An 11,559-nucleotide genomic window follows, 5' to 3' on the forward strand; every position below is an offset into this window, starting at 1 on the left:
GGACACAAGCAGCAGCACCAACACCCAAACCCAACCTGCACCATGTAAGACACTACCCCCTAAGGAGAGCGTATAGCAACCTTCCTTAGGCATTAGACCCCAACCCAAGGGCCCCTTCCCCCTCCGCCCAAACTCCCCCTCCCGACCCGGCCTCCGCCCCACCTGCCGCAGCTTCTCCTCGATATCCCGTTTCCGGGCCGACGAGTCCTCGGTGGGGATCATGGTGGCGGCCCTTCCTCCCCCTCTCGCAGTACTAGCCCCGCCGGACACCCTGCCCGGGTCCCCTTGTTGTCATCCACTTCCGCCCGGTCACATCCGCTACGTCACGGTTCACGAGAGGCCGGGCCTGTTTCCAAGGCAACGGAGCACCCTGCGCTGTGGAGTTTCGCTTTTATTTCCTAGTGTTTATACATTCAGGGTTTATTTTGCACGTTCATTTTTTGACACGGGGAACATATATCTGAGGAAATTAAACTGCCAGCCATCGACTTTAAGGAGAGAAATTATGACCTATTTGGAAATAACAGCATAATCCCTTCCCCACTTCCCTCTTACCCTGGTAACTCAGCTTTATCTCAAGTGCTAGTCACTTTTTGACTGGTTGTGGATTCAATAGCTGCCTAATAACTACCCATGTCACTAGCTAATAATCTGCATCTGTGTAGAACCTTTCCTGCATGCCTGTACCCTAATAAAGGTGCAGAAAGTATGAACTCAGTCAGCTCCATCATGGGCAATTGCCTCCACAGCATCCAGGACATTTTCATGCATGGAGTGATGCCTCAAAAAGGTGGTATCCATCATTAAGGACCCCCATTACCCAGGACATGCTCCCTTCTCATTGCCACTAAGAAGGTACAGACGCCTGAAGTCACATACTTAACATTTCAGGAACAACATCTTCCCCTCCACCATCAAATTGCTGAATGGACAATGAACCCATGAACTCTGCCTCAGTACTTTTCCCTCTCTTTTTGCATTACTATTCAATTTAATTTTTATATACTATTGTAATTTATAGTTTACATGCTTACGTACTGCAATGTACCACTTCTGCAAAACAACAAATTTCATGATATATTTCAGTGATACTAAATCTGATTCTTCATTGCGGGATCAGCTGCGGAAAGGGTGAGCATTTTCAAGTTCCTAAGTGTCAACGTCTCTGAAGATCTCTGCTGGGCGAAGGTAGATTAAGATGACCCTTATTTGTCAAAGTACATTGGATCATCAAAACATTCTGTGAAATGTGGTGTTTGTGTAAACAACCAACACAGTCTGAGGATGTTCTAGGGGCAGGCTGCAACTTTTGCCGCTCTTCCAGCACCAATATAGCGTGTCCACAACTTACTAGCCATGACCTATTCGTCTTTGGAACATGGGAGGATACTGGAGCACGTGGAAGAAACCCCACGGTCTCGGGGAGATCATACAGAGACTCCTTACAGGCAGCAGTGGAAATTGAACCCCAACCAATGATTGCTGGCACTGTAAAGCGATGCGCTAACCGTCATGTTACCGCACAACACCTAAGGAAGGACATGCAGTCTTCCCATACAGAGTAAGAAAGTATATCCTTCCTTATGATACTAAGATAGCTGGCGTTGTGGATGATGAAGTAGGTTTTCAAAGCTTGCAGAGAGATTTAGGCCAGTTAGAAGAATGGGCTAAGCGATGACAGATGGAGTCTAATGCTGATAAGTGTGAGATGCTACATTTTGGTAGGACTAATCAAAATAGGACATACATGGTAAATGGTAGGGCATTGAGGAATGCAGTAGAACAGGGTGATCTAGGAATAATGGTGCATAGTTCCCTGAAGGTGAAATCTCATGTGATAGGGTGGTGAAGAAAGCTTTCGGTATGCTGGCCTTTATAAATCAGAGCATTGAGTATAGGAGTTGGGATGTAATGCCAAAATTGTACAAGGCATTGGTGACGTCAAATTTGGAGTATTGTGTACAGTACTGGTCACTGAATTATAGGAAAGATGTCAACAAAATAGAGAGAGTACAGAGGAGATTTACTAGAATATTACCTGGGTTTCAGCACCTAAGTTACAGAGGAAGGTTGAACAAGTTAAGTCTTTATTCTTTGGAGCATAGAAGGTTGAGGGGGAACTTGATAGAGGTATTTAAAATTATAAGGGGGATAGATAGAGTTGACATGGATAGGCTTTTTCCATTGAGAGTAGGGGAGATTCAAACAAGAGGACATGAGTTGAGAGTTAAGGGGCAAAAGTTTAGGGGTAACACGAGGGGGAAATTCTTTACTCAGAGAGTGGTAGCTGTGTGGAATGAGCTTCCAGTGGAAGTGGTAGAGGCAGGTTCGATATTGTCATTTAAAGTAAAATTGGATAAGTATATGGACAGGAAAGGAATAGAGGGTTATGGGCTGAGTGCAGGTCGGTGGGACTAGGTGAGAGTAAGCATTTGGCATGGACTAGAGGGCCAAGATGGCCTGTTTCCATGCTGTAATTGTTATATGGTTATGAAAATCATACACAATATCACAGCTATAGTCTCACCAGTGTAAAAAGATATCTCCATCCACCAAAAGCAGATCTTCCTGGTTGCCAGACATTTTGGTTCTGGTTCCTATTCCTGTTATGAAATGTTGGACAATGGTCTCCTCTTGTGCCAAGATGAAGCTACCCACAGGGTGGAGGAGCAACACCTCATACTCCATCTGAGTAGCCTCCAACCAGACGGCATGGATATTGATTTCTCCTTCCAGTGAAAAAAAATTCCCTCCCCCTCCCCTCTTCTATCCCCCACTCTGGCCTCTTCTCACCTGCCTATCACGCCCCCCCCCCAGGTCCCCTCCTCCTTCCCTTTCTCCTATGGTCCACTCTCCTCTCCTATCAGATTTGTTCCTCTTCAGCCCTTTACCTTTCCTACCCATCTGGCTTCACCTATCACCTTCCAGCTATCCTCCTTCCCCCACCCACCTTTTTATTCTTCCCCCCTTCCTTTTCAGTCCCAGGAAAGGGTCTCAGTCTGAAATGTCGACCATTTATACTTTCCAAAGATGCTGCCGTGGCCTGCTGAGTTCCTCCGGTGTTGTGTGTGTTGCTTCAATAAAGGCACATAAGACAGATCGGCTGTGTCAGTGGTATTACACTCTGCATGAAGGAATTGATTGTGGACTTCAGGAAGGGGAAGTTGAGGGGACATACACAAGTCAGCAGAAAGTTGTAAACTCAGCCATCATGGGGCATTAGCCTCCCCAGCATCCAGGACACCTTCATAAAGAGATGCCTCAAAGTTGTAGTATTCATTATTGAGGACCCCCATCACCCAGACCAAGCCCTCTCCTCGGTGCTACCATCATGAAGGAGGCAGAGGAGCCTGGAGACATACACTCAATGATTCAGGAACAGCTTCTTCATATATTCCTATATAAAAAGTTCCTATATCCTTCCTTATGACAATTGTACACCATGTCAGAGCTATAATCTCACCAGGGCCCATATCATTGCAGTGTGAAAACATCTCTCCTTGTACTGAAGTGCTCTTGCAATTCAACCGACGCACAGTTTTCCTTCCCAATTGTCTGTATATTACTCAGAGGGACACCCAGCTCCCTCTGAAGATCAACTTACTTGATGTCTACCCATTTGAAAACTACTCGCTGTTTCTGCTTTTTTATCTACCATAATGGATAACCTGACATTTTATCCATGTTGTGCTCCATCATCATCTTGTTGCTCACCCTCTTTGCCTTCTTATATTCCCTTGAAGTTTCTCAAGTTCCCACTTAGTTTTGTGCCATCAGCAAAATTGAAAATGTAACACGTGTTCCCTCTAATGAGCTTCAAGTTCCTCAAATCTCCTCGAACTCCTAACGAAGCAGAGTTGTTAGTGTACTTCCTTCACAAATGCATCGATATGTTGGGCTTAGGATAAATGCTTTGAGATGTTGATGCCCAGGAACTTGAAGCTGCTGACCCTCCCACTTCTGACGAATCATGAAGAAGTCATACCACTGGCTATTCCTCATTAGGAGATTGAGGTATATTTACATTTGTCAAATGGTGCAAGCAGAATCATCTGCAGCCCAACATCAGAAATAAAAGGAGATGGTAACAGTCTTTAGGAAGACTAAGCCTGCACTGCTCTTTGATTCTATAGATGGTGAGAACATAGATGTGGTGAGGACCTTCAAGTACCTGGGGGTGCACCTGGATGACAGACTTGAGTGGAGCACCAATACAGAGGCTGTGGACAAGAAGGGCCAGAGTCACCTCTACTTTCTGAGGAGATTGAGTCCTTTGGAGTATGCAGGCCTCTCCTTCTCATGTTCTACCAGTCTGTTATCACCAGAACAATCTTCTATGCAGTGGTGTGCTGAGGCAATGGCATCAACACAGGTGATGCCAACAGGTTCAATAAACTGATTAGAAAGGCTGGCTCTGATATAGGAGTCAAATGGGACACGCTGGAGACTGTGGTAGAACAAAGGACCCTACAGAAAATCCTGGCAATTCTGGACAATGTTTCCCATCTTCTGCATGCCACCTTGGCTGAACAGAGGAGCACTTTTAGTAATAGACTAAGACAACTACGCTGCTCCTAGGAATGCCATGTGAGGTCATTTTTACCCTCGGCCATTAGGCTCTATAATGAGTCCACCTATAGCCAGGGGGGAAGCGATGACCCCCTCCTGTTAGGCTGTCTGAGGTAACTTATCTATCTAGTCTACAAGTTTCTATAGACATACTGTGGAGAGCATTCCGACTGGCTGCTCCAATGCACAGGATCACAAGAAGCTGTAGAGGGTTGTAGACTCAGCCATTTTCATTGTGGGGACAACCCTCCCCACCACTGAGGATATCTTCATCTTCAACAGGCAATGGCTCATCAAGGCAGCATCCATCATGAAGGATTCCACCATCCAGAACGTGCCCTATTCTCATTGTAGAAATTTTCCAGAATATCTCAAATCCTTAATGAAGTCCAGCTCCAGGCATGCCTTCCTCCTGATTCGTCAGTAGTAGAAAGGATAAGCATTCTGTCAGGATGCATCTGTCAGGTATGGAGGCACCATTGCATAGGGATTGATTGCAATAAGTTGCAGAGACTTATAGATTTGGCCAGTTCCATCACGGAGACACCCCTCCTCACCATTGAGGACATCTTCAAGAGGTGATGCCTCAGGAAGATGGTATGCATCATTCAGGGCCCGCACTATCCAGGACATATCCTCTTCTCATTGCTACCCACAGGGAGGAGGCACAGGACCCTGAAGACCCTCACTCAACATTTTAGGAACAGTTTCTTCCCTTCTGCCATCAGATTTCTGAATGGTCCATGAAACCTTGAACACTACCTCACTATTTTGCACTCTGTTTGAACTATTTATTTATTTTATATATATTTCTTATAGTAACATAGTAATTGCTTATGTATTGGACTGTACTACTGATGTAAAACAAAATGATGTATGTCAGTGATAATAAACCTGCTACTGATTCTGCATCAATGTGTTAGGAAAGCAAGCATCCGAAAACAAGGATGTAATGTTGAGGCTTTATAAAACACTGGTGAGGCCTCACTTGGAGAATTGTGAGCAGTTTTTGGCCCTTATCTACAAAAGGCTGTGCTGAAATTGGACAGGGTTCAAAGGAGGTTCACAAAAATGATTCCGGTAATGAAAGGGTTATCATTTGAAACGCAGGTGGCTCTGGGCCTGTACTCACTGGAACTCAGAAGAAAGAGGAGGGATCTCATTGAAATCTATTGAACGTTGAAAAGCCTCAATAGAGGGATGTGGAAAGGATGTTTCCTATTGAGGGGAAGTCTAGGACCAGAGGACACAGCCCCAGAATTGAGTGACTTCCATTTAGAATGTTTGTGGCAGCCAGGCCATTGGGTATCTTTAAGGGAGAGGTTGATAGTTTCTCAATTAGTCAAAGCATAAAGGGTCACAGGGAGAAGGCAAGTGATTGGGGCTGAGAGGGAAACGGATGAGTCATGATGAAATGCCGAACACCCTCGATGGGCCAAATGGCCTAATTCTGCTCCTGTATCTTAAGGTCTTATGATTGGCATCTCCATTGGAAATTGTGGTATAACAAAAGTTAGAGGGAAGAACCCATATGATTTCTCATTTGTGCCAATTAATTCTCCTGCTACTGAGGAGAATTAATTCTTTGCTATTCAATTGAGGCCCAAATTAAGATTAGTACAATGAGTGAAGACAAGACTCCTTCATGAAAGTTAAGGATCTTTTCACAGAGGGTCTATTAGAAATAGCACATACAGTATACAATAACAACAAGTGAATATGTTTTTGTAAAACTGAATGAGTAAAGATAGTTTGCAGGAGACTCCTTTGCTTTCTTTGAACTGAAACCATGAGTTCATTGACTTCCAGCAGAGAGGCAGAGCATATACTTAAAGTCACATCAAGTGGACACTCTTGCTTTCCTGTCATCTGTCTATGTCACTCGTCACTCAATTTACTGAATATCCATAAGTCTTTGTTCAATTACAGGATCTTCGCAGTTCTCCGGCACTAAAAATTCTGAAGATACTCTATCCTCTGAGAGATGAAAATTTTCCTCATTTCAGTCCAGTTATTTTGAGACTATAGTAGTTCCAGATTCCTTGGTTGGGAATATGTATCCTCCCCATATCTAAACTGCTGAACCCTCCAAGAATTTGGTATGTTTCAATCAGGTCAACTCTCATTTGTCTGTGCTCTAGAGGATATAGGACTACTCTGCTCAGTCTCTTCTGTGTCAAAACTCCATCTGTTAATGGCACTATACAAATGTAAATATTATTAACCACTTCCTTCCTTGTCCCATCTGGCCTAGTTTCACAACACAGAATGTATCCAAGTACAGAACTACTGCTAGAACTTATAATAAGTTCTAATACATCAAAGTAAATTTATTACTAAAGTACATACTGTACTATATATGTCGCCATATACTTTGCTTGAAGTTCATTTTCTTGCAGATATTTACCTGAAAATAGAGAGTTACATGGGCTGGCTGGTGGCATAGTGGTATCAGCGACTTTGGAGTGAAGGCTCCTGAGTTCGAATCCAGCTGGCTCCCTTGCACACTTTTCATTCATGCTGGTTTGAGCATTGAGCATAGAGCATAAAAACAAGAAAGCCTGCAAAAAAAAAACACTATCATGAGGGTGTCTAGATGACTCTACTCAGAGTTAAGACCATAATGTTTAGTGCAACGCTCTACTGTGACCCAGGTTCAGTTCCTGCCACTATCCGTTCAGATGTCTTTATGTTCTCCCCGTGATTTCTTAGGTTTCCCCATGGGTGTTCCAGTTTCCTCCCACATCCCAAAGGTGCACAGGTTAGTAGGTTAGTTGCTCATTGGGCTAGAAGGGCCTGTTACTGTGCTGTATCTCGGAATAAAAAAATTAAAATCTATAGAAGTTCAAAGTCTTTTTTTAAATCAAAGTACATATATGTCACCATATACACACCTGAAATTCATTTTCTTGCAGGCACACTCAATAAATCCATTTCAGAATAATAACCAATGAAAGACCACACCATCTTAAGCATTCAACCAGTCCAAAAGAAACAAACTGTGAAAAGAAATAATAAATAAATAGATAGATATATAGATAGACAGATAGATAGATAGATAAGCAATAGATATCAAGAACATGAGATGAAGAGTTGTTGAAAGTGAATCCATAGTTTATGGGAGCATTTCAATGATGGGGCAAGTGAAGTTGAGTGAAGTTATCCCCTTTGGTTCAAGAGCCTGAAATATAAAAAACTATACATGGAGAAAGACTGACAAACAACCAACGTGCAAATGAAACAAACTGTGCAAATAAGTTGTGCAAAGAACGAGTTGTGATATTTGTAAAATTATGCTCACACAATTCCATGAATAAAGAAAGAACATTACAGACCATGGGAACATGTAAGTGATTCATATCTGTTCAAGAGCAGTTAATTTTCAAGAGGTTGCAACTTGCAAACAGAATGGATTTGCAAAATGGAAAATTAATGCAAAGATAAGCAAATTAATGGATAGGCATTTTCACAATACCTTTCACAATCTCACCTCAATTCTAATCAATTTTGAGCCAATGGCAATGCTTTTTAACAATTAAAGATCAGCTTTCACATGTACATGGGAAAACACAGCGAAATGTGTCTTTTGCAGGAATTGAACCAGGATTGGTAATCACTGGGGCTGCAGAGCAATTGCACTAGATACAATGCTACTGCGTCGCTCTGAGAAGGTCCAGAAAGTTACTTAAAATAATTATCTGGATGAATGACTTAAAAAAAGGGCAGCTCTTTATGTCTAAGGAGGCGTGTTAGTGACATTGGTTAGAGATTCCATTCCACCCACCTGCCTGCAAGCAGTTTGTACATTTTCCCCAAGATCACATGGGGTTCCTGAAGGCCCAGATTCCTCCCACATTCCAAAATGAACAGGTTGTGGGCATGCTGTATGGCTGCTGGAAGCACGGAGGCACTTGTGGGCTGCCCCCAGCACATCCTTGCATTCTGTTGGTCTTAACACAAATGATGCCTTTCACTGTATGTTTCAATGTACATGTGATAAATCAAGCTATTTGAACATAAGGCTATTGTGAAGTGTATAAGATTGTCACTGAGTTCATGTTTGATATTTGTCTCCCAATCAATATTTATAAAAGAAATTAACTACCATTGATACATGCAGAAGCTTGCCGTGTGACAGTGTGGTCAAGTTGTTGGTCTTGTAGCCAAGGAATGCAAGAGACCTCCATTCAAGCATCGCAATGGAAATTAAATCAAATTAATAATCTGGAGTGCAATTTTAAAAAAATGTTTTAATATCTCCAAGAAGACCACAATCTTGCCGTAGGGTTTGAAGGCTTGCGGTGCCTCAATGACCTGGAGAGCTATGTTGGCTGGAGTCAAGGCCTTGTGTTCTGGCTCTTGCCTGACTAAGAGTGGTCCACCAATCCTCCAGGTGTTCAACTCAGGGCTAAAAATCTTGACTGGTCAAACTGGTCAAACATATATGATACGGGCGATCGTGGTCTTTCCACTGCCATGCTTGTCCTTGACAAATTCTTCCACAGAAATAGTTTGCCATTGCCTTCTTCTGGGCAGTGTCTTTACAAGATGGGTTGACCCCAGCCATTATCAATACTCTTCAGAGATTGTCTGCCTGGTGTCAGTGGTCACATAACCAGTTCTTGTGATAAGGTATGATATGCTCATACGACCATCCACCACCTGCTCCCATGGCTTCCCGTGACCTTAAGCCCAAGGGGGTCCTGCAGGCTAGCAAAAGGAAGGAGATGTATCTCCACCCCACCATGCCTTCTGAGATGATATTATAAAATATAGCCTGTATTCTTATACATACAAGTCGTTATTTGTAATATTATCTTAGAAAATCCATCCTGGACCCAACAAATTGATAGAGGCATGAAGAAGGCACGCCAGCTTCTGTACTTCACTAGGTGTTTGAGGAGATTTGGCATGTTACCGAAGACTAGTAAATTTCTATAGATGTAAAGTGGAGAGCATTCTGACAGGTCACATCACTGTCTGGTATGGAGGTTCCAAAGCACAGGGTCACAAGCGGCACAGTCAGTTCCACCACAGGTGCAACCCTCTACATCACTGAGGACGTATTTTATTGACAAACAAGAGAAAATCTGCAGACGCTGGAAATCCGAGCAACACCAACAAAATGCTGGAGGAACTCAGCAGGTCAGGCAGCATCTGTGGATCGTCATAGATGCTGCCTGGCCTGCTGAGATCCTCTAGCATTTTGTGTGTGTTGCTCATATTTTATTGATATTTTTATTTATTGAGATACAGCACAGAACAGACTCTTCTGGCCCTACAAGCCACATCACACAGCAATCCCCTGATTTAACCCTAGCCTGATCATGGGAGAATTTACAATGACCAATTAACCCACTAACTGGTATGTCTTTGGACTAGGGAAGGAAACCAGAGTGGCTGGAGAAAACCTGTGCTCAGGAGGAAGGCAGATTCCATCATTAAAGATGCTCAGCATTCCTGATATACCCTCTGCAGCGGATAGTGAGTTCAGCTGAGAAGATCATCAGGGTCTCTCTTCCTGCCATCATGGACATTTACACTACACACTGCATCCGCAAAGGAAACAGCATTATGAAGGACCTCATTTTCCCCTCGTACAATCTCTTCTCCCTCCTGCCATCTGGGAAAAGGCTCTGAAGCATTCAGGCTCTCACGGCCAGACTATGTAACAGTTTCTTCCCCTAAGCTATCAGACTCCTCAATACCTGAAGCCTGGACTGACACCTTACTGCCCTATTGTCCTGTTTATTATTTATTGTAATACCTGCACTGTTTTTGTGCACTTTATGTAGTCCTGTGTAGGTCTGTAGTCTAGTTTAGCTTTCTCTGTGTAGTTCAGTCTAGTTTTTGAACTGTGTCATGTAACACCATAGTCCTGAAAACCATTGTCTCATTTTTACTATGTATTGTACCAGCAGTTACGGTCGAAATGACAATAAAAGTGACTTGACTTGACTTCTCATTACTACCATCAGGGAGGAGGTACAGAAGACTTAAGTTTTAAGAACAGTTTGCTTCCCCCACACCATTATATTTCAAGTTCAAATTCAAGTTTAATTATCATTCCACCATACATGAATATTCATGAATGCAGCTGAACAAAACAATGTTACTCTGGGGCCAAGCTACAAAGCTCAGTACCAACAGTCACACACAGCACAAGGCACATGTAAAATACAGGCACACACAAAAGGAGTCCAAATAGTTTATTTCTCAAGTTGGCTGGGGTCCTGTTGGAGTCTCTGATTTACAGCGGCAGCTCAAACTACGGTTCCTCACAGGCGGTGAGTTCTGATTTTCAGACTCAATGTGCGGCTGGTGTTTCAATATCTCCAGGTGCGTCCTGGTTCCTCGCTGATATCGCTGACTGAAGTGTTGTGGTAGATTGAAGCATTGAGACAGCAGGTGACGTATGCGGATTCCGAAAGAAGGCTCCTGCACGAGCAATTTCTCTCTCTCTCTCTCTCTCTCGATGGTAAGTGAGAGCCTATTGGCCCTCAAGTTGGCCTCCCCTCTCGTTGTTGCAGGAGCAATATCTCTCTTTCTCCATCAAAGGGGACTGGACTTTGGGTTTCTAATGTTTTCTGCCGTTAATTATTTGGGGTTATATTTGTTTTGTAGATGTCTGTGAAGAGTAAGAATTTCAGGTTGTATGCTGCATATATTCTCTGATATTAACTTCCACCATCTGACTATCTTCACACTGTTTACATGATGAAGTTATGAATTCATTTAAGTATCTGGAAGATGTGCAACGAACGAGAACTGACCCATTACCCCATCAATGACCCCGCCCCCTTCACCCATCCTGCACCGCGCGCCTTTCCCGCGAAAACCGTTCAAGCCGAGCGAGCGGCAAAAAAAACCCTTGGCGCCCGTCAAACCAAACCTGATAACGGAAGTGCGACTTGAGCGGCGCGACCTGGCGGCCAATGGCGAGCAAGGGAGTGCCGGCCGCCGGCAGGGTGGGCACCAATGAGAGGCGAG

General features: G+C 43.6%; 1 protein-coding gene across 7 annotated transcripts in view; it reads right to left on the minus strand.

The window, feature by feature from the left end:
- exoc7 (exocyst complex component 7) overlaps positions 1-313 on the minus strand; it is a 55,824-nt gene extending 55,511 nt beyond the window's left edge. For all 7 annotated transcript variants that reach the window (XM_059948209.1, XM_059948208.1, XM_059948206.1 and 4 more), the window contains exon 1: positions 163-313. In XM_059948209.1, coding sequence (XP_059804192.1) covers positions 163-222 — 60 coding nt within the window. In that variant the 5' untranslated portion in view covers positions 223-313. The remainder of the gene's footprint in view (positions 1-162) is intronic.
- Positions 314-11,559: the final 11,246 nt, after the last annotated feature.

The sequence above is a fragment of the Hypanus sabinus genome, chromosome 23 (genome assembly GCF_030144855.1).
Source record: "Hypanus sabinus isolate sHypSab1 chromosome 23, sHypSab1.hap1, whole genome shotgun sequence".
NCBI classification, from domain to species: domain Eukaryota; kingdom Metazoa; phylum Chordata; class Chondrichthyes; order Myliobatiformes; family Dasyatidae; genus Hypanus; species Hypanus sabinus.